Raw genomic sequence first — 23,933 nt, 5'->3', positions numbered from 1 at the left:
GCCCTTTCACAGCAACCTGCCTTTGCACCCAGAGTACTGTACTCAGAAAACCTACAGAGGCCTGGAACAGAGAGGAAAAATGTGTCACATCAACTCTTCTCTGTGTCACAAAGGAAACCCAGCATTTGAGCAATGCCTTACAAATCTTGCTCCTTCGATCAGAAGATGAAATGAGCATCACCACAAACACACAAGGCCTCCCCCACCCAGTGGCTAATCAGAGAAGAATGTAAGTGACAGTACTTCTAATCGTATAATCATTACCTAGCTAGGGCCCTGCTGTGCTGCAAGAAGGGAAGAAACTACTCAGCGGAGTGGGTGAAAAGCTATGCTCACTTCTCCATTCCCTAGCAGTTGCACTAAGGGGTAAGTAGTCACCCATGTTACTCGTGTTACCATTCTGCGAAACATGGGGACCTTTCAAAGCAAAATACCAATAGACGACCACTTCTACTCAGGTATACGTCCTATTAAATTCAAGGGGTCTTACCCCCAGGTGTATGACAACAGCCTATTCTTCCTCCAAGCTGACAATAATATATTATAACATGAGTTGCTCTTCTCTCTCCCCATCGTCTAACAATATGGCGCCACATTTTTCCTCTCAGATTATTATGGAAATACATGTTTTGAAAATAACGCATTTCCCCAGAAACACAATGTTATTCACATATCTATAGCACAAACATACTGATAATATCACTTGTAAAATGCAGTCGTTTTTCAATCTCTCTTTTCACCTTCCATATGTTACTGTTCTCAGGGGAAGATAGAACCTTTGAATACATACTGTTTTGAAGTTCATCCTTTTGGTCCTCTCTGTCTCTAATCCAGTCTGAAGCAAGAGGAAGAATGCAGAATGAAAAGGCTTTCAATTCCCACTTCTCTCATATCCACAAATGAAATAGAAATTTGGCTCTTAGTGAAATCTTAGCATTTATGAATGCATGTACATGCTCAAAGGATTCAGGAACAATGTCACTGAGAAGATCTGCCCTTTTGCAAAACACAGGAATGCTCTCAAAAACCAGCTGATAAGAGTTCTATTATACTTGCCTACAAGGTTAATCAAACTATCTGACCAAACCACTGCAGCTAGGAAGTAAGCACAATGTCACAGTTCTCATGCTGCAACCACTGGCAGAGGAAGAGGAGTGCAGAGGGAGCGCACCGCCCCCGGCAGCGCGATCCCAGTGGGGTGCCATCATGGCTGCCCCCCCGCCCACGCTGGGTACCATGCCCCTGCGGACGGCACACCATGCCCCTGGGATGCGCGCCAGCCCTGCCCCCGCCTGCTCTCCACCCCCCACCCCACCCCAGTGCTGGAGGATGAAGCTCCGCCACTGGCTGCAGCAGCACAATGAATCAAGTCTGGGTTGACAACAGGAGACAGGGGGAAAGGAACCCCCGAGTGACATATGTGGCCAAGTTGACTGCAAGTTACTAATCACTACTTCAGCATGATTGCAACTTTAAGCTCCAAAGATCTGAGCTACTTCAATCTCAGCTGAATGCAAAATTTGAAATCTGTCATTATCCCAGCCATTAGAATCTCATCACATCTGATGACTCTCAAAATCAGGTTTTGATTCAAATTCAAACATCTGTTTGAGATTAATAATTTCAGAGAAGACTTGGGGGTTGAAACATCATTCATCTAATTTAATTACAAGCCATGCTATTTGGATAATTTTGTAAGGAAAATGAAAAAGTCCAACAACTTAATGCTGACAGTCTCTCTTGCTATGTAAAAGTTCCAGGCTAAAATACAAGTGGGGAATCACCCCCTATAAACACTAACGTTTGAAATTTAAATTAAAAGCTATGCATTTTTATTCACTGTAACATCAGGCAGATACAAATAATAATAGAAAAGGTGTCAGGTTTCCTAATAATGTTATACAGCGGAACCTTGGGTTGCGGACGTAATCCATGATGGAGGCACGTCCGCAACCCGCAGTGTTCGTAACCTGCAGCACAGTGTCTGTGCATGCGCGTGACACAATTTAGCACTTCTGCACATGCGCAAGCAGCGAAACCCGGAAGTAACCCGAGGTACCACTGTAATCAACCAGGGAAAAGGTTGATTGCACAATAAGAGTTGCTATATAAGGGCGCAATTCTCTCCCCGATGCTTTTTAACATCTTTATGCGCCCCCTTGCCCAGATTATCCGGAGCTTTGGGCTGGGTTGTCACCAATATGCTGATGACACTCAGCTCTATCTGCTGATGGATGGCCACACCGACTCGGCCCCGAACACACTGACCAGATGCTTGGAAGCTGTGGCTGGATGGTTTCGTGGGAGCCGATTGAAACTAAATCCTTCGAAGACAGAGGTCCTATGGCTAGGTCGGGATGGCATGGGGATGAGGGACCAACTCCCTTCTCTTGCGGGGGCCCAATTAGTGCCATTGCCTTCCGTTAAGGGTTTGGGTGTAATCCTTGACGCCTCCCTTTCCATGGAGGCGCAAGTTACAGCAACGGCCAAGGCGACATTTTTCCACCTTCGCCGCATCAAGCAGTTGGTCCCTTACCTTTCCCGCCCCGACCTGGCCACAGTGATCCATGCGACGGTCATCTCCAGGCTTGACTACTGTAATTCGCTCTACGCGGGGCTGCCCTTGAAGCTGTCCCAGAAACTCCAGCGGGTGCAGAATGCTGCAGCGAGGCTCCTCACGGGGTCTCTGCCATGGGAGCATATTCACCCAGTGCTTTTCCAGCTGCACTGGCTCCCGGTGGAGTACAGGGTCAGATTTAAGGTGCTGCTTTTGACCTTTAAAGCCCTTCACGGCCCAGGACCCTCGTACCTATGGGACTGCCTCTCCCGGTCTGCCCCACGGAGAGCCTCAAGGTCCATAAATAACAACACCCTAGTGGTCCCGGTCCCTAAGGAAGTTAGATTAGCTTCAACCAGAGGCAGGGCCTTTTCAACACTGGCTCCGGCCTGGTGGAACGCTCTGCCTCATGAGACCAGGGCCCTGCAGGATCTGATTTCTTTCCGCAGGGCCTGTAAGACAGAGTTGTTCCGCCTGGCCTTTGGCTTGGAGCCAATTTGATTCCCTCCCTCCCTCTCTTTCTTTTTTCTTTTCCTTCTCCTCCTGCAATGAGGCTACATTTTAATATTTTAATGTTCCATTATTTTAATGTTGTATTTTATTTTTGTTTTTAAGTTGTAATCATTCTTCTTGTTTTTATTATTGCTTGTAAGCCGCTCTGAGCCCGGGCTTGGCTGGGGAGGGCGGGGTATAAATAAAATATTATTATTATTATTATATAAATGGTGCAAAATATAGGCTGTTACACATGCATAAGATCACATTGAAATATAATTCCCCGCCATACTTAAGAGAGCCCAGCAGGCCTGTGTGACTCTCACTGATGCTTACTTTAATACTGGCTCAAGCAGACAAAAAATTCACAGCTTAGAATAAGGAAAGCTGGGAGACAGTGGGAAAAAGGCAATTATCAAACATCTAGGAATGGAAGAAAAGAACCACCCATCTTAAGCAAATGCAGGAGACAATTCTGGCAACTGTATAGTTATGCATGTTTAGTCACTTAGTACTAACCCTTAGGCTTCCGCGGCTACCCACAGACATGCGCTCATCTTCATCTGAAGCCTACAGGGAAGCAAGTAAAGAGGATACCAGACAACCATTTAAAAAAGACGGAAATGCAACACTGAGTCAATAATCCAGGAAGAAGTTTTAATGATGAAATACAAGAAAAGGTACCAAAACACTACACAGCCTAAAATATATATGAAACATTTAGCAGGGAGGGAAAAAACCCCAGCAAAATGAAATCCAAAAAAGGAGAAATGTCTAAAGCATTATTAGCTTTCTACGTTCCTTGTAGCTATCTGAAAACATTTCCGTTTATGTGCAGGAGATACACAGAAGTTAATCTATTTATTTATTTATTTATTCATTCATTCAATTTATATACTGCCCTTCATCTGAAGATCCCAGGGCAGTTTGCTTGATAAAAATACAGGATAAAAGAAGAAAATAAAGTTAGAACAAAAACCAATCAAAACAAAACAACCGCCCCCCCAAAAAACCCACACATTTAAAATGCCATAGAATATTAATCAGCCAGAGGCTGGTTATAGAGAAATGTTTTTGCCTGCCAGCTAAAGATGTATAATGAAGGCACAGACAAACCTCCCTGGGGAGAGCATTCCACAATTAGGGAGCCACTGCAGAAAAGGCCTGTTCTCATGTTGCCCCCCTCCGGACCTCTCATGGAGGAGGCACATGAAGAAGGGCCTCAGACGAGGATTTTAGGATCTGGGTCAGCTCATATGAAGAGCGGCGGTCCTTTAATGTACTAAGCCATTTAATGCTTTATAGTTCAAAACCAGCACTTTTAATTGGACCCAGAAACTAATTGGCAGCCAGTGTAGTCAGGGCAGGATCAGTGTAATATGCTCAAACCATCTTGCCCTGATGAGCAACCTGGCTGCTGAATTCTGCATCAGGTGAAGTTTCTAAACCATATTCACTGAAGAAGCTTCAGAGGCAGCCCCACGTATAACATGTTGCAGTAATCTAACCTAGAGGTTACCAGAGCCTAGGGGACAGAAGTCAGGCTATCCCTGGTGCAGCTAGACCAGCAGCCGAAGCCGATGGAAGGCACTCTGCGCCACTGAGGCCACCTGAGCATAGGCGCCAACTCTGAGGGGACCTGGCTTCTGGGGCACCCACAAAATTGTTACTGTGAGTGCCCAGCCGGTCAACCCAATGTGGTGCGCATGCATGACCTCACACAGCGTGCTGAGGCCCAACGTGGCCTGTTGCACCCTCCAAAAGCTCATTGCAGCTGCTGGAGGGTCCAATGGGGCCTGTTGCACCATGCGACGTCATGCGTGTGAGGTGTGTGATGGTGTGTGCATGTGCACACTGGGCACCCACAACGTGGGGTGGAACCCAGCGTGCCTGCACCTGACCCTCAAGCAACAGCAAAGGATCCAGGACTACCTCCAAGCTACTGGTAGCATTAAGCACATTTAAGATCCATGCAGACATAACAGTGGTTAAAATGAAGAACAGAGGGAACATGTATATGAAAGAGAAATGGTGATCCCATGATCCCTGTGGATGATCCCATCCTGCTCCCAATTCATTCAATTAAAAAATAATCAATGTGGGGTTTTGTTTCAGCTAAATTTGCAGAGGTGCTCCATAAATCTCCACAAAGAAGATTAATTTTAGTCATTAATTTTTATTCATTAGTTTTAAAATGAAAGTTCTAGCACAAAGTGCAAACAATACTGACCGAGGCATTTCTTCTGGATTTACGGGTGTAACGCTCACTATCTTCCTACCAAGGCAGAAGGAAAGACAGAAGATAAAATGTAAGGGAGAAGCATGCATACAGAACTTTGAAAGAAAAATGTTAGGGTCAAGAACTCAGCAAGATTGCACCTGATGATGAAAAATGGTACTCAAAGATAATTCAGAGAAAATAGCAATAGGTATTTCACCATATCTGAAATCCATTGTTGTTCCAGACTCAGAAATCTATTGTGTATATGAAATCTCATGATATAATTATTCCTTTTGCAAACCCACTTCTATTCCTTAATATGCAACTGTGAGCTAAAGAATTCTACAAGCACACATTCTAATTGTTCTGAGTTCACAGACTGAGAAGCTCGTTTTGGTACTTCTGTTTCCAATAGTCTACACATGTGGGGTGCACTTTAACCTGTGCTGAGCTATAGTTATCTACATGGCCAGCAGTGATCAGCAGTGTTTACGGGCCAGGCTAAAGCTCAGTGGCAGAGCATCCCTGGTCCCTGGTTCAGTCTCCAAGTGGGACAAAGAAAGATTCCCAGGAGACTTGCTGCCAGTCAGTGCAAATAACGCTGAGCAACGTGGACCAAAGGGAGCTTCTATATAGCCTCCTCACATTAAGCACATAGACGTCCCAGGAAGAAATGTACGAGGATTCTTGGGCAAAGTATCAACAATATGTTAACATTTCTCATACACCTCTCTTACTAATTTTTATGTTTATTAAGATGTTTCCTCAAACTACCACCATGCAATTGTACCCATTATTCAATGGAGAGTAGTGGGAAACAGTGTGGAGGACTGATTATAGTGCTTGAGATTGAAGCACCTCCTGCTCCCAAGTGCCTGAAGGATGCCTCATGCCTCTCCCCTTTCTCACATCTCTAACAGTGATTCCACTTCAGATAAATGGTTAGTGCATAGAAGTCTGTACATGGAAACTAGAGGCTAATCGACAGGTGTCAGCAACATTCTTCAGCAATATGACATGACATCCCAAAGAAATGCTTTGGATTTTAAAAATGGCAGGGTGGTTTCTGAGAGTTAGTACATCATATCAGTCTTCCAACTCTGAAAAATGTTTTAACAACTAGAGTTCAGGAATGAAAGCACATCTTCAGGTAGAGATAACAGTTATGCTACATAGTTTATTCAACATGATGGCCAGTTTTAGATAAATCTGGATTCTTAGACAAAGCCTACCATCCACTGCTCGATGTCGCCAAACTTTGTATCCAGACCATAATATTTCTATGAAAGAAAGAAGGTGGATAGATAGATAGATAATACTTTATTCGGCTATAAGCCCACAAGGTAAAACAAATCAATAGATAAAAATCAATAGATAAAATCAATAGCATTTTACAATCTAAAATATCAACTAAAATATTTCAACGCATAATCTCTAAATGTACCGTGTTATGGCCTTGAAGATAAAGATGGTGTATAGAGTTTACTGAATTTTTAATAGTCATGCAGCATTCCCTGAAGTCTTTTATATGACAGAACTGAGATCAGGAATCTAGCAACCTGTAAAGTTCTATAAGAGTCAATGTCCTGGAGTAGATAAGCTAGATGTAATTCAGGTGGTTTAGCAGCAATTTCCAGAATGATTGAACTCAGGATCCTTGATCGGGGAACATTGTATAAGGGGCAATTAAACAAGATATGATAAAGGGATTCTATCGATTTGTTGTCACATGCGCACAAAACAGAGATTTTACCGTTAGAAAATCTATTGCTCAGCACATTTGAGGGGAACACATTAAATCTGGCTCTAACAAATGCGAATCTATGCGACGCAGCCGATAAAGTAGACAGGTATCGAGGTATCTGGGACATAGATGTAATGCCCTGATATATCGGGGAACATGTACCTCCACCTGTGGTAAGATTTTGTTGTAAATCTACCTCCTCCAGTCTTTGTTTGATGACCTTTTTAGCTGTAATTAGATCTAAATTAAGTATATCGGAGGGAGAGATTCCATAAGACAACAGTTTGGAATGGATTTTTGTTGCCCATGGGCTGGTGAATTCATCTCTCCAAAGGCACTGAATAAGATGGTAGTTTGGCAATTTATGCCAAAGGGACAGCCAATAATTAAAGGCATGTCTCCACATCAGAATCTCAAGGGAGGGGGTCTTAAGTTCTAAGCGAATGGCAGAGTTGCTTACACAGGAGGGTAGTTTCAAAAGGCGTCTTAGAAAAAGATTTTGCAATGTCACCAGAGGCAAGAGGTTTACAAAGGCGCCCCATAAAGGGACCGCATAGGCCATAGTTGCAACCACTTTTGCACTATAAACTTTTAAGGCGGATGGAACATGCATAGCCCCCTCAGTAAAGAAGAAGGTGGAAACTTAGATGAAAAAGTAAACTGCACAAGTTTATAGGCATGCCTACGCCAAAGATTTTGCTTTAGTCAATAAAATACATTGATTTGGTTTGACCAAACCATTACTATAGACTTGGAGCTCAACTTTGCTTGACATGGCTACAGTGTAGCTATACCAAGACTATGAACGTCTCAAAAATTGGGCTTAATCTGCAAATAGCCACTGACATTAATACTCACTGCCTTCCAATTAAGGCAAGAGGGTGACATATTTCAAGGATCAAAAAACCTCAAACATAATCAGTGAAGTTCAGAGTAACATGGATCACACAAATCTAGCAACTAACCTAGAGGTCAAATAGCCACAGCCTCCTCTGTAGCATAGGCATGCCCTTTAAAAACACATCTGTGCAGGGGTGAGCAACTTATTCAGCATCAAGAGTCTCAAAGGAAATGCAGCATGAGCTGAAGGTCCACAGTTAATATGCACACTGCATTCTCCACCCCATAGGCCACTGTGGAACTCAATCTTAGCCAGAGCCTTTTAAAGTATGAAAATGCTTCAGGGACCCAGAAACTGAGAAACATGCAGTGAACCTGTTTCTTCTACCAAGGTAGGATCAGCTCAAAGTATTCATTTACTTCTCTGATTCAAGTGTGCAGAAAAAAGTATACCATAAAGTGAGAACGATATCTGTGCGGTAAGTTTATCAAGCACATAAAAGAATAGGCACTGTAGAAATATAATTGCAATACAGAAAAATCCACACCCACAGACTGACAATCTAAATAAGGTAAGATACAAGGATAATAGAAAATGGAGTCAGAGGAATTAAAGAAAGGAGGTGAGGCACCAAGTGCAAAGAAAAAGTCAGATGAGGGAGATGGAAACGTTTTGAGCAGTTTGAGAGGCAAAAAGAACATTCCAAATATCTATGAGGGCAAAATGTTAACAGTGGAGTCGTGCAGTTTAAAAAATGGATGCATGAGGAAAAAAATGAAGACAACAGGGTTTGGGTCAGAACCTGTAAAGCAAAAGAGGAGGGGGAGGATTACAGGAGGAGGATGGGAACAGTGAAGTCACAACATGTATTGTGAGTACTTTGCTTTCCACATTAAAGGGGAGCTTTAAAAGGAACTTATGGCAGTCTGGAGAGGCACAAGTCAGAAACATAATGCATCATTCTTTTTCTGCACATCTGAATCACCTCAGTCCAGAGGAAGACGATTTCAAGAAAGAGAGAAAGCAAATGAAGAGAAGGCGACTGCCCAATCTCCTTGATACCCCTCCCAGCACAAGAGACCTCAGAAGTTGCATGTCCCCTCCCCTGCAAACAACACGTTGCCCACCCCTGCATGACAAGGGATCTCTGCAGCACCACACAGACAAAGGATCACGCAAACGTGCTCATGCAAGACTGCAAGCCAGAGCGTCTCTTCTGAAGGCACTGAAGCATAAATTGCTTTCCACAAGGCAGCTTCTCTGTTCAGAATGGCAGCACTGTTTAAAGTCAGTCCAGCAGTAATAGGTTGCTGAGCACTGTTAGCAGGGCATATTATTCCATAGAGAAAGAAGTGGAGAATGATGATGCAACAGGCCTGAATTTCTGACCCAGTTCAGTCAAGATTTATTATAAAGGAACATTTGAGCAAAAACAGTGGCTTCACACTTTGTTTGACTGAAGTTTCAGGGGCAGGAATGAAAGGTAAATTTATTCTATTGGGATTTTTACAAATTGAGGGAACCCTCTGCTAAAAAATCCTCTCTCTTGAAGGTTGATGGGTGCCATGAATAACAACTGTCCTGTATTGTTAAGAGGAAGACAAGCATTTCCATGCTAGGCAGAGAGACAATGGTGCTCTAATATTTAATACACAGCTGCAAAGAAGAGACACTTCCTGACACACCAACTCCAATGGAGATATTAAAACAGTTACTTATCTCTTAAGTAGATAAGTCACTCCTATTTCTTCCTGACACACTATTTAACAAGAAGCTCTGTTGGCTTACTGAAATGTGTTATTATATGCTTTCTATTTAGCTATTAGAGTGTTGCAGACACCCTTAAAATGTATTTGTTTTTTTCAGCAACTGACCCCAGTTACTAATTTTATGCTTCTTACAAGGGTGAAATTTTATCCATTAATTGAAGTTCAAATTATGTAAAAATACTGAGTGAGGGCCAATGTAACATTAGCACAAGAAGATTGAGATTTAGCATTATTTCACAAGCAGTTGCACTTGGGGCAGTAGTACACAAAGCTTAACTGTCACAGTGTATAAGAATAGCAGTTGCACTAGGAGCTATGCAACAACTTTCACAAATAGAAGACACCCACTGGATTTGGCTGTTACACTACACAAAATGGGTCCCACTAGCAGTACGGCTGTTGCACAAAATCAGTAAGCAGGGCCGACAGAATGCAGCCAATACTGAACAACCCATACTAACAATGTGCAAAACTTTTTATCCTATTCCTTTCATAGCGCCAGCCACCCTGTCCCCCATTCAGGGCAGTAGTGCCAGGAGGCGGGCGTGCAGCACTCGGTTCCAAATAGAAGCCGCACTTCAACTTTTCAGTCAGAATTTTGGGGGGAAAGGACAGCTTATATTCGGGCCAATACGGTAAATCCCAATTGCAAACATTTCCTATAGTTCCATCCACATCAAGAGCGTAGTGAATCTGGTTAGCCCAGAAGGCAGTAAGCCATACGTTTCTCTTGAATGTGAGGTATATGAGTTCAATGAAACCAATGTTCGAGACTCCCATTGTTGTAGGCGCATTTTGCGACTGGGAATTTCATTAGCGCAAGCAATTTCTGAGCTCTGGGCACAGTACTGCATCTAAGATTTCAGATTAAAACTGCCACTGCTGGAGTGGGAGGAGAAATTCCTGCCTGTTCGACTTCCAAGAAATCACTTCAGGGTAAGGCAAGCTGCTGGGTTCTGCCTCTCAGCTCCCCTTACAGAATAGCAGTGTTTTGAGCAACCCTCAAAACCCTAAGAAGTTTAAGGTTTAAGGCTGGGGAAGAAAGGCTTCATATTTTGCAGTCTTCAGATGAAGACTAGACCATGTGAAAAATGGACATACTATTTTAGCTGCAGTTCATTCATTTTCAGCTCTGTATTCTTGTTGTTGCGCCCATGACCTAGGTTTAAGGTGCCATTTAGCTCCTAGCTTTCATATCTCAGTTTCTAACAGTGAATGAAACAAATTTATTTAAAAAGCAAGTGTTTCTGTGATGTCAGAGCAAGTGGTTTTGCACTAGTTTTCTTCTTTTTAAAACATTTACATGAACTCATAAGAGAATGTGCCACACATATTTCAACAACCCAATCAATTTTAAAGGAAACACTTTCAAAGTAACTCTGCACAGAGGGGAGTTGTTAGTGGGGAAGGATATGATTGGTGACCATGGCATGAGCACCATCAATATGCCCCAATGACAACTATGGACACCTCTTTTGCAGCAGTGCTCACTACTGTATATTGCTGGAAGGGACTGCAGCATCCTCCCACCCCCAGGAACTGACTGAAGCCTTAGAGAAGTCTACAAACCTGGTTTGATAAGAGACAGAGCAATTAGCATACACAATGCAGGAAATAGCAGCTCCAAGCCTCTGAAGAGGTATCTCCTTTAGTCCAAGACTAAAGCAGTCAAGCAACTTCAGCATTTTCAGAAGCTGCCTAATTTGCACTGCCATTCAAGAAGCATTAGTAAGTACAGTCACTGAAGTGAAAACATGCAAAGAAAGAACAGAATGTTGCCCAAGCAAAAGGAGCCTGATTGTCAGAATCCTGGGAGACTCATTAGTAAATAGCAGCAGGTTTACCAATGAAGACAGTTTGTGATTTAGTCTTCTATGATAATAATTGCATATGCATATCTTGAAGTTTTATTGAAAACTTCAACATGGGCTGTCACACAAATATACACTACTAAAACTGTTAGGATCCACAAAGAGTATTTTAATTTTACCATATATCAAAATCTGAAAGCTGTTTGTTGCCTGCAACAGCTATTCCAGTTTAACATTCTGCTGCTCTAGTCCAAGATTAAGTTATAACTCCAGCCATACACCATAGTTAAACACCCACTCCAATGTGGTAACTTTGAATTACCCACTATACGAGGCATCTTCCCATACGCAATTACTGGCTGAAAGCATGCCTTGTTTGGACTACATCAATCAGTTATGAGGGAATGCAAAGTAATTATGGCTCTAAAAACAAATCCACATGGACCGGTGTGCTGGTGTTGTGTGGCAGGTGCTATTTCAGCATTTGAAGTCACAGCCATGCCGTCATTTTAGAGCCTAGTAAAAAATCACAGTTAAAAAGAGAAATTATTGTGAACAAATCCTGTGATATTTCACCCGATTAGTACTATATCAGTAAATTAGCTGTGGGAGAAGCTGTTATTTGAGCAACTCACAACGAGATCAAGTTTACTCTTGGTTGATGTTAATATAGTAGCAGAATTTTACATGCAAAAGCAAGAGAGTCTTAAAGATAAATTTCCAAGTAAATCCTGCTGCATACCTGACATATTTGAGTGGGTTTAATTCTCAAGTGCCATCAGGTTTCCTGATGCAAAAGGAAAAGTGCATGCAATCACACAAGAGGCTAAGCAAACCCTACCTTTTGAATTTGATAGATCTACATTGGCAAAGGAAAGGAAAGAAAGGAGAAAAATAAGGGCAATAGCTTTCAGTAGGTACAGTTCACAAAGAACTCTTCTTCCACATAAACCCATATATGAGAATGCAGAAATAAACCACAGTTCAAGGCCAACTTTTTTTATTTATCAAGAATGCAAAATGTGCTTCAGTGGTGGAGGAAAATTTCACTGGATCCAATATTGTGGACAGAGATCCATATAAAACACAAAGAATGACTCTTGGATTGTTAAAACCCAGCAGTGTGATAACTCTTCCAGTTCTTTAGACGCTGGCCTTGTAATTTAGGTAGGCACAGGACTCCAGAGTTGCATGGCTGTGCAGTTCTGGTAGACCAAGTAGAAGCTTCGGTAATGACATGAACACATAGTTTCCTACCCAACTTCCACTGCAACTTATTAATGTAGCCATATCCTGAGAAGTATTATTAGATGGCTTCACATTGTACTCAGACTTCAAGTTCACCAGAAAAGGCAATGAAAAATGTTGATTTTTAAAGCTTTACATACAGTGCTGGGGAGCAGAGGCACAGCATAAGCTCCCATAACAGAAGATAAACCACATATTTATACTGTAAAAAGTTCTTCACAATGAATATACATTGTTGATCCCCAACACAAATAATAATCAAGACTTTTAGACAATAATAGGGCATTTTTCTTTAACACACACAATAGAAGTTTTACTTCTGCAGAAGTTTCTAGCACAAGGGGGGGGGGACCCCATACTTCCTGCTTATCCAATTAGAATTACACAAAAGGAATTTTGCCAGTCCAAGCAAGCTCCCCTAGTTTCAGCATAAAGTATATCAAAAGCATACCAACCTTACCTCTGTGTAAATCCTACTGTTGACTATATACCATGTCATACATATGTTGCATAATCACACTTTAAGCAGCCTGACCTTTCTACTTTAAATAGCAAACAATGGATCCTGACATTTCAAGAGTATCTTTATGGAAAATTACTTCAAGCAAACATTTTAAGCACAGTGTTGTAGCCCAGAGCTTGCAAGCTATTCCATAACATTCAAAAGAGAATACAATAATCACTCAGTCCTCTCTAAAAAGGCCTCTCTAGATTAATTACAGCAGTGAAGTTTGGACTTTTGGTGGCAGTCCTGTCCTGCAGGAGCTGATGGCACACAGCACTATTCTCTGTAACCCTCAATCAAAAGAAGCTGTGCATGATCGGGACAGTTGCCCACATGCCCACCCCCAGGTCTCTCCAGTGACCATCGCTGCTCAGTTCTTCCCTCCTCAATAGGTGGTGGAGTGGGAATTTGGGGGGAGCCCAGCCAAGTGCTCAGTGCTATTGCCAAGGAGTAAAGGCTGGATTCTCATATTTTGTGCAGCAGCCAGTAGGCTCCAAATTGAGAGATTGCTTTCATAATTTTTGACCTGGCAATATATCACAAATCAGGATGTGTGTTAGGGCTGGGCGATATATCATTCAAAACCAGTTTGAAGTCCATATCATGATATGACTATCATAATTTTTGACCTGGCAATATATTGTGAATCATGATGTGTGCGCGCGTGGGCGCATGCTGTGCAAAAATCACGAGGCAGGAAAAACCATGAAGCCAGCCAGTGCCTCTACATAGCTCCATCCCTATTTCAGACATTGTGATATAACAGCATATTGTGATGTTTATCTGGTGATATATCACAGTGTTGAAAACCAGATATCGTCCAGCCCTAGCAGCCAGCCGGGCCAGAAGCAGGCTCTGCACTCAAATGCTACTTTTTGTCCTGCCTAGTGCTGCTGCCCTCACAAAGTGGAAGTCACTCTTTGTGGAGGGCAGTGGCAACTGTCAGGACCAAAGCAGCATGAACACATCATGCAAAATGGCAGAGTTCTCTGAGACAGCAATGTTTCAACTGAAATGGCCAGCCCTGCTACTTGATGAGCACAGAAAAGCTTTTCCAGTTCTAACCGGCTACTGGATATTTGTTGCTGTTGTTTCTTCAACTGCTGTGCAATCTTATCATGGGTGGAGGGGAGGGAACAAAAAGATCCTGCAAGGTTTTTCACAAAGGTAATTTCCTGGCAATTCTAGCCAATTAGATGGATGTTCTTCAATGTCTCCCCAATCTTGTACTGTAGATGACTGTTCTGTACACTTCCATAGCCAAGTCAGCATGTTATAGGGAAGAGCTTCCAGATGCTCAGAAAAAAGAAAATTGTACTCCTGCCCATTTTCGCCATCAACAATTGTATCTGCATGCCCTGTTAGGACCTGTGCAGACTTTCACAAAAACTGACACTGAGAAAGGCGCCCCTGAACTACTGATGGTCATATATATTGAAGTTGGGAAAGTGTCAGGAAGCGGCACCTGAAAGTAAAATGGCAACGTGCCCTAAACTAGAGAGCCAAATAAATATTTTGGGGTAGTCCTTACAAAAGTGTCACAAAAAGTAATTCAAAATCTTCCTCAACATAACAGAGCACGCCTTTCTAATAGTTTCAGCAGTAATTTTCTCTCTGAACCTAAAAACATATGATGATTATCTCAGACAGATGCTTCAAAGCACACAGCCTCTGCTATGTCAGCTAACATAGAAGGATTTTCTTCAGGGAATTGCATTTCAGATTCCTTTTCATTTGGGATTATTGCCCTCTCTCTTGTACACTGCAGAAGAAAATTGTATTAAGCAGCAACTCTGCTAATTTATCAATGTTTTCAATAATCACAATTAACAAATTCAAAAAATGAGAAAAAGAAGGCTGTATTGAGAAGACTTTGACCTTTAAAACAAACAAAAAAATACCTTAATACAGCACCCTATTAACAAACAACAAAACCTAAGTGGGTGATATCACACTGGGTTGTGAAATGAAAACATATCAGGTGTATCAACAACTTGACATAGCTTATCTTTAAAACGTGAACAAAACTTGTTGGGAAACAGGGAAGCATATAAACATGACCTGTTGCAATAAAATGCACATTGCTCCCCGCAATTGGCTACTTTATCCCTCTACTTTACATGCAGGCGTGTTAGATCTAATTTTAAATGCTTCACACTGTATCCATTAATATACAAGCACTGTGTTATTTTTTATTAAGCACTTTCCCATTAACAGTAGGTTTCAGCTTTCTTAGCCTTCCAGCTAAGAAACAGACCCTCCACCTTGCCTGGTGTCTGCCCTCTTACCCAAACCAACTTTGTTTTGACTGCAGGTTGGGAAGGACTGCCCAGCGTGTCTGTGTCTGCTTTTTTTTTTTTGTCTTTTATTTCTTTTGGAGGAGTAGTGTTTTGTTGAGGACGTTGACAGGATGGTTGGTGGTACCCTAACTGTGAGAAGTGAAGTTACATGGAAACAGGCAGAGGGTCTTCTCGGTAGTGGCGCCCTCACATCAGATGTCAAGGAGATAAAGAACTATACAACTTTAAGAAGACATCTGAAGGCAGCCCTGTATCAGGATGTTTTTAATGCTTGACATTCTTTTATGTGTGCTGGAAGCTGCCCAGAGTGGCTGGGGAAACCCAGCCAGATGGTCGGGGTATAAATATTCTTATATGTTTGGGGGACATTCTGAGCATTGTCAAATTTTATTCTATAAAATTGGTATTTTGTGGTGCTCAAGACAGTTGCTTAGATTTTCATATAAGCACAGGGGTCCAACTAGCCTGGGGATAACTTTTCTGTCTTAAACATAGAAACTTATGAAACAAATTAAGTATATCATGCAAACTAACAATTAAAATTTCTGAAAACAATAAATAGCCAACACACACAATTGTTTTTAGATAAAAAATAGTTTAGACAGCCAACAAAATTACTTTGAAATAAAAGAAGTTGCAGCTAGTTCTCTCTCTGTTATGAACTCAAAATCCACAGGGAGGGGGCCAAGGCCAACATCCCCATGTGATACCAGGGCTGTGCAAGGCCTAGGCACCTCTCTGTGTCACATCAGATGAGAGCTGTACGCCTTATATCAAGAGTCAGAGATGCATTTTTGCTTTTTGCAGTTAATATAACACACACGCTAGAAACTACTTGGTGATTTATAGACAAATACTCTGTATCCAGGCCACGTTTTAACCAGCCATTAATTAAAAGCAATACTGCGAACTCTGCTTAGAGGCATTTCCAGAATGCACAGTTTTAGTCACAAGTCACTATATTTCCTTGAATATCTTTCTACCATGCACTGTGGATTGATTGTTGCCTCTGGCAGAAACTTAAGAATTGCTATACTTGGTTTCACCCAAAAATGTAAGATTAAATGGGCCAGTTGTGAGATAGCCAGTTGGATAATTGTCTGCTCAGAAGTTGGTCTGGTTCATACACAATGCTAAATCAATAAATTATAATTTAACACGAACAAGCATAATGCTGGTGCGCAGACTCATGCTGCACAAGGAGGAAACAAACCAGAGTCCTGGCTTAGTATTACATGTGAACCAGCACATGTTTTTTAAACTACCATTTACTGTTGTATGTGAAACTGAACATTGTTACTTTCAACAAGTAACTAGTGGAATCTAGATGGACCTAGAGACAGCAGCACTTTCAGTAACTGCTCACTTAGGTCCCTTAGGAAGGAGGACACAGGTCACTTAGAAAGCACAAGTAGGATGAATACTGCTGCCAGGGACTATGAGTTTGTTCTACTGCTGTTTAGGAAATCCTGTTACTCAGAACTAGCACAGCAGGTGGATATAAATACCCTTGACAGACGTGTAAACCTTCTGGTGGAGTTTACAAAGGAGAATTCCACTCAGATAGAAGCAACTGTTGTAGAGGAAAGGCTGTTTAGGCCAGTTACTATTACTATCTGAGACAGTAGTCTTAAAAGAGCATGCTTTCAAAATATTACCCATTGACTAAATACAAACTATGGACAGGACTATTGCGGCCACTGCCAGCATTGACCTAGAAGGGTGTGCCAATTCTGTGCACGAGCCCAACAGATGCTCCTCTTGCTTTTATTTCCCAAGCAAGCATGCACAAATTGATTCTGAATTCATCAAACACACAAAAGTAATAATAGTTCTCCAGCTGTCAAGCAGAAAGAGCTAGAACCATTCTACTTCGAGGTTGCAAATGCTACTTTTATTTCATTTCAGTTGAGTGATGTGTGAGAAGGAAACAATACTCAGACCAAAGAAGGTGCTTTCCTAGGTCCCTCCCCCATATCTTAAGGAACAGGAAATTCTGTATAGTTCAAAAGAAAAAATTGTGGCTCTTCTATTTTACATTACTACAAAAAGAACTGAGTAATGTATTTTATCTTTTGTGTAAGGGCTTTGGCTACACAAAATAAGTAAATAATATTCAAGAAGAACCATTAACACACATTTAATCTATTTTCCATTCATTAAACAAATTTATTACAATCACCACCAACTGTGGCTCCCAAAGGACCGTTTCTGCATTTCATTCAAAAGATTAAGAAGTAAATTTTGGGCTGCAGAGAAAGACAACTCAATATCTTTAACATACCTCCTTTTGCTGCCTCTCCAGTTCCTTCATTCGGATTTCTCGTGCTTCAGCTCGGGCTGCACGCTTTGCTGCAAGCCTCGCTTCAGCCTACCATAAAGAAAAAAAAGAATAAAGCTATATTTCCACATAGTTTAAACTTGCAGAACATGCCTTAGCTGGAGGGGAAGTACATGTAGGCAGACAACAAGCTTTCACGCAAAATGCTCACCATTAGTCACTGGTAGTATTCAATACCTGCTTGTTCTGTCATCCAATAGAATACCTTTAGCCCCTCCAAGGCAGGGATAGCCAAGGTGGTGCTCTCCAGATCAGGCATGACGGGAGCTGGAGTCCAGCATCATCTGGAGGACACCACACATTGACTATTACAGCTCCAAGGTTTGCATAAAAGTACGCCATATCATCAATAACGCAAGGGCATTTCTAAAAGATGCAATGATTGGCCTTTAGCCTGACACGAGTCACTTGTAAATGCAAATACAAAATAGAAAGCAAAGGAGAACCATTTGGAAACTCAAATACATGCTCTAGCTAGCCGGTATAGGTTTTGCACTTTAATTACAGATATGAGAATAGTAACCACCCCCTACCTTCATCTTGTAATAATAGCCAAAAGATGCTTTGTTTTGTGAACTCAAAATCTTGCTTATCATGTAGAGACAATTTACTTGGTCCTAATAAAACAATACTGTTGCTATTGGGTTTTTCTTTCTGATGAAACATTATGGTTATATATGAGTTTTGTCTATGAGGCATTTGACAAGATATTATTCCTTTGTACATAACTGGGGAATTCACAACTACAAAGCTAGTTTCACCTTTCCCTTACATAAAGTGCCTAAGTAATATGCAAGAAAAGGCTGACTTGAAAAACAGGTTTCCTTCAGCAACTACATCTATAAATAAATGCACTGATTCAACTCACTCAGCATCCATGTGTCAAAAATAGACCACATATAAATATGCTACATGTTTCCATTGAAAGCCTTTTAGCACACCATTGTAATTATTAACTATTTGGAATGCCTGCTTCAATTTTAATGGGCGTTATCTGCTTACATGCAAAATCAAGCGTTCATAAAACAGATATTTTGCTTTGAACGCTAAGCCAGTCTTGAACATTCACAGCAGTTATTTCTACCTCTTTCCCCCAAGCAGCTTGATAAAATTAAACTTCAATATATTAAAAGTTTAACTTTTAATTTAAAAAGTTAACTTCAATAGGCCGAAATATTGGGAAATTCTGGAACAAGAGGGAGACAGACTAAAATTGCAGAGCTTTGAAAAATTGAAAAATAAAGTGCGAGATTGGCTCCATTATTACCAAATAATGGAGGCATATAATTTGGACAAAAAAGTTGGTTTCCAGGTGGAAAAATCAAAATTGGAAACAGAATTGCTAGATTCCAAAATTAAGAATTTGTCAAAAATGTATAACTTGCTGTTGAAATGGAACACTCAGGATGAAATGGTGAAATCAGCTATGATTAAATGGGCACAAGATGTTGGACATAATATAATGATGGCTGACTGGGAACAGTTATGGACCACAGGTATGAAATTTACGGCATGTAATGCCCTAAGAGAAAACTTAATGAAAATGATTTATAGGTGGTACATGACACCAGTCAAGCTTGCAAAAATTTACCATTTGCCTGAAAATAAATGTTGGAAATGTAATGAGACTGAAGGCACATTCTTTCACCTTTGGTGGACGTGCCCAAGGATTAAGACATTCTGGGAGATGATTTATAATGAAATGAAAAAGGTATTTAAATATACCTTCTTGAAGAAACCAGATGCCTTTCTCCTGGGCATGGTCGGCCAATTGGTGCCAAAGAAGGATAGAACTTGTTTTATGTACACAACAACAGCAGCAAGAATACTCATCGCGAAGTATTGGAAGACACAAGATTTGCCCACCCGGGAAGAATGGCAGATGAAGTTGATGGACTACATGGAACTGGCGGAAATGACTGGCAGAATCCGAGACCAGGGAGAAGAATCGGTGGAAGAAGATTGGAAAAAATATAAAGACTATCTACAGAAATGTTGTAAAATTAATGAATGTTAGAAAAATGTTGAAATGAAGTTATATGGCTTTAGTAGAAATATTATAAGGAATTAAGTACAGATAGGTTAATAGAGTATTAAAGGAAAAAATAAGGTTAGAATGAGTTAAGATAATTATAGGATAGAAAACAGAGGAAGATGGAAAGGAATTGCTGAAATAATTAATAGAAGTGGAATACAAAAAGGGAGGTGTGAGGAGGTCGTGGAAATAAGTGAATGAAAGATGGGATAATGAAATTGTTTGATTTATTTTATTGTTTTTGTCTTGTTTTGTTAATTTGATGTGTTGTCTTGTATTGTTTTTCTTTTTCTTTTTTTCTTCCTTTTTTTTTAGTGTCTTTGGAAAAATAATAAATATTTATTTTTTTTTAAAAAGTTAACTTCAATGTCACATTAAGTGGCAAATACATTGACAATTCACCAATCCCTAGCACAAAAAGGAGATTAATCAGAGGCTGAAGTGAGGGGAAGCGGCTCTGGAAAATTAGAAGCCCTTGTTTCTAAGGGCAAATACTGATAGCCAACGACTACACAGGATAAGCTGACTCATTTCTTAAATGCTGCTAAAAGTGCTATGGAAAAATCCAACTATGACAGATTATGTCCCACTTCCTTAGAAAGGCTTCCCCATCCTCCCCGAGATTTGCCATTACTGTGGCTTGGAAAATGTTCTACCTATTGCTACACTTTGCCACTATTTTCTAGTTCTGGGTTTATTGAATAGATGGCTTATTATGTTCTTGCTATGCCATCATTCTGATTATATAGTTGTTTGCATTGGTTTCCAAATACATGTGCAATGTTTTTAGTGAAACATTTTCCTGTTCAGGGAAGGGGTGGGGTCTTCTTAAAATATAGCTTTGAAAAAGCATCTAGGTTTTTAAAAGTTGTTCTGAAAATGCCTCAAAAATCCAAAGTATTTTAAATTGTTACAGAACATAAATAACTCTTAGAATTAATGATGTCTGAAATTCATGGCAAAAAGGCAGTGAGATTATACAACATATGTAGTAATTACAGATTACCAAGAAACAGCATGGTAGAAAACTATCCTATGGTAAGCTGCCCATCAGTATTTCCCCTGCGTTGTCTTGAAACAGGATGTCCAAATCAACTCCAATATGTGATTTATCTCAAAAACTTGGCCAGTACTGGAGAAAACTGTAACTTGAGCATGACCAAGATGCTCAAGTTACAGTTGCTGGTTTTGACCTGTAAGGCCTAAGTGGCTCAGGACCGCCATACATCAAGGACCTCCGGTTCCCATATGAACTGATCTGGACCTTGTGATCGTCCTCTGAGGCCCTTCTTCATGTGCCTCCTCCACAAGAGCTCTGGAGGGTGGCAACATGAGAACAGGTCTTTTCTGAAGTGGCTCCCCATCTGTGAAATGTTTTCCCATAGGGAGGTTCGCCTGGCCCCTTCATTATACACCTTTAGGCACTAGGTGAAAACATTCCTTTTCAACCAGGAACTGGGCTGACTAACATCCTATGTTCTTTTAAATGTGTTTGCGGGAGGGGATGAGGAGGTTTTCGTATTATTTTTGTAATTGTTTTTATTATGTATTTTGTGAACCACTCTGAGATCTACAGATGAAGGGCGGTATACAGATTTAATAAACAAGCAAGCAAGCAAACTAACAAACAAACATATTTCACTCCCAATTAGTGACAAGAAGGGAGGCTCCTGGATCCCATTAACAAACTATTCATTCAGATTTTAGCGGAGAGGATTGAACCCAAGCAAGCAAGTCACCAACGTTCAAAATGAGACCATGATCGGTTGAGAAAGAATCCTGGCAGCAGTAGACTCTCCTTGCAACCTCTCCACCAACACATAGCATGATCTGGAGTCACCAGAAATTTTTGCATCTTCCACAAATCAAACCCTCCCTGCTCCAACCCCCAATGGGCATAATAGGATGCCCTGAATGGACTATGGATCCATAAGCCTCTGTGAAGCCGTCAAACTTCATACCATGAACCAAGTCCTCCCAGCTATATAGGAGAGGCATTTGCATTTCAGACATCCAATATACCAAATTAGTTAATCAGGTTGATATGTGCCATTCTAATTCAGGTCCAAAGAAGCAAGATGGCCACTTAATAAAGATTTCACACCTTTAAGAGATAATACTATAGGCTACTTATGTGAACCACGGTGATACAGATAGGAGTAGAAACAAAACCAGTAACTTGTAGTCCCTGAATCTGAAAACCAAAATAGGTAATTTTTTAGTTACTGAAATTTTGCTTGCATTAATAAATTCTTTCCTGGCACTATGACTTATGCTGCCCAGACAAGCAACATGTTGCCAAGCAACCAACTGCCTGGAGTTCTTAATTGGTAGGGAAGCGGAAAAAACCAACGAAAACTTGAGGAGCTTTGGGATGACAACACCTAGCAACAGTATTCAGCTTTCCCATGAATTTTCCAAACTTCTGCCAGCTTCAACACAGTAATACAGCCTGGCAAACAAACTGTTATGTTACCATCATATCTTCCATAACTGACGATCTGCACTTATTTTTAAGCACATTGCAGAATTTTAGATTACAATGAGGGATTCCAGATGCTAGAATCCACATCTAATTCCCCTTTCATGTGTTGTCCTGTACTTTCCCTGTTGGAAGAAAGCAATTGTATTTCCTTATCTAGAGTTTGAAGGAGCACTGTTTTATCTAGCAATCTAGCCAGCACTTGTTTGTAAGCCTCTATGTCTAAGTTAGTGGGACGTGGGTGGCGCTGTGGGTTAAACCACAGAGCCTAGGACTTGCCGATCACAAGGTCAGCGGTTCGAATCCCCGCGATGGGGAGAGCTCCCGTCGCTCGGTCCCTGCTCCTGCCGACCTAGCAGTTCGAAAGCACATCAAAGTGCAAGTAGATAAATAGGTACGGCTCCGGCGGGAAGGTAAACAGCGTTTCCGTGCGCTGCTCTGGTTCGCCACATGACCCAGAAGCTGTACACCGGCTCCCTCGCCCAATAAAGCGAAATGAGCACCACAACCCCAGAGTCGGCAACGACTGGACCTAATGGTCAGGGGTCCCTTTACCCTTTATGTCTAAGTTAACACCACATCTAAAAACTGAGCCATTTTCTTTGTTCTCCTCCAACTTGTTGAGACCAGATACTTGCTGTTTTTCTCTCTCATCTCCACTCATCCTGTAAGTAGTTCTTACATGAATAAAGCCTTTGAAATGGTAAGTGATTATTCCAATCTAATTCTACCAAGCTGCAGGGTCTCCTGACAGTCTCAAAATATGATGCAATCCCATTCTGCAGGGATGCATTTGTGAATAATACAACCACCCGAGTAGGGCCTGTGTCAAGTGTATTTCTCACTTTCATTTCCAACAACAGTACAGTATGTCAAATACCTTACAGAGATCCAAACAATGGAAACATGTTCATATTATTCATGTACACATACCAGCATCGTTGGGTTGACCATATGAAAACTGTGGGAACCCAGGAAAATGGCTTTTTATGTACAGATATTGAACTACGATTTGGAGGTTCTGTACATTTTCAACCTGATGGTTTCTTCTTTAGCTATTGGTATCATCAGCAGTAAATGCAGTTTGTTCCTGCAGCAACTCACCTATTGCTTGAGCAACTGAGCCCATCTAAAGATTAGAACCTTGCTCAGGCCTTATAGCACTAACAAAAATATCTATCTCGCCTAAGAAAGCCCGCACATTAAGAGATTTGGCAGATTCCTACTTTGTTTCTGCTTCCTCTTCACTTTCTAGCCTGGCCAGTTCGGTGCCCATACTGATTTGCTGCCAGCAATTACAATGGCTCCTTGTGAGCTTTTAAACAAACAAAATGTACTCTCTTAAGATACACGGGCCTAATTATGGCATGGGAAACAAACATCCTATTGTCATCATTGCTAGTATTGACTGTTCATGTATTGTATGACAGATGGCAAGAACAAGCGGATTGCTGAAAGCCATGCAGTACTTCTCAGCTTCACCAAAATCAAGCAACCTTCCCATTTCAGTTAAGTATTGTTTAGAAGTTGGAATATAGGGGACCCTACAAAAGTGAAAGCCTAAGGAGAAGAAGAGCTCTTCCC

The 23,933-nt window shown here is 41.2% G+C and overlaps 1 protein-coding gene across 19 annotated transcripts in view; it reads right to left on the bottom strand.

Moving 5' to 3' along the window:
• Window positions 1–23,933, bottom strand: part of LRRFIP1 (LRR binding FLII interacting protein 1) — a 102,338-nt gene that overhangs the window by 47,605 nt on the left and 30,800 nt on the right. For 8 of the 19 annotated variants that reach the window (XM_081015835.1, XM_081015821.1, XM_081015834.1 and 5 more), the window contains exons 2-7: window positions 17,776–17,862; window positions 12,280–12,297; window positions 6,506–6,553; window positions 5,283–5,327; window positions 3,572–3,622; window positions 791–835 (exon numbers count right to left, since the gene is read on the bottom strand). In XM_081015835.1, the coding sequence (XP_080871961.1) occupies window positions 791–835; window positions 3,572–3,622; window positions 5,283–5,327; window positions 6,506–6,553; window positions 12,280–12,297; window positions 17,776–17,862 (294 nt within the window). The remainder of the gene's footprint in view (window positions 1–790; window positions 836–3,571; window positions 3,623–5,282; window positions 5,328–6,505; window positions 6,554–12,279; window positions 12,298–17,775; window positions 17,863–23,933) is intronic. The other 11 variants (XM_081015826.1, XM_081015828.1, XM_081015836.1 and 8 more) reach the window with 4 other exon arrangements.

This window comes from Podarcis pityusensis (genome assembly GCF_964106645.2).
Source record: "Podarcis pityusensis genome assembly, chromosome: 1".
Taxonomy (NCBI): domain Eukaryota; kingdom Metazoa; phylum Chordata; class Lepidosauria; order Squamata; family Lacertidae; genus Podarcis; species Podarcis pityusensis.
This window is presented reverse-complemented; position numbering and strand designations above follow the sequence as displayed.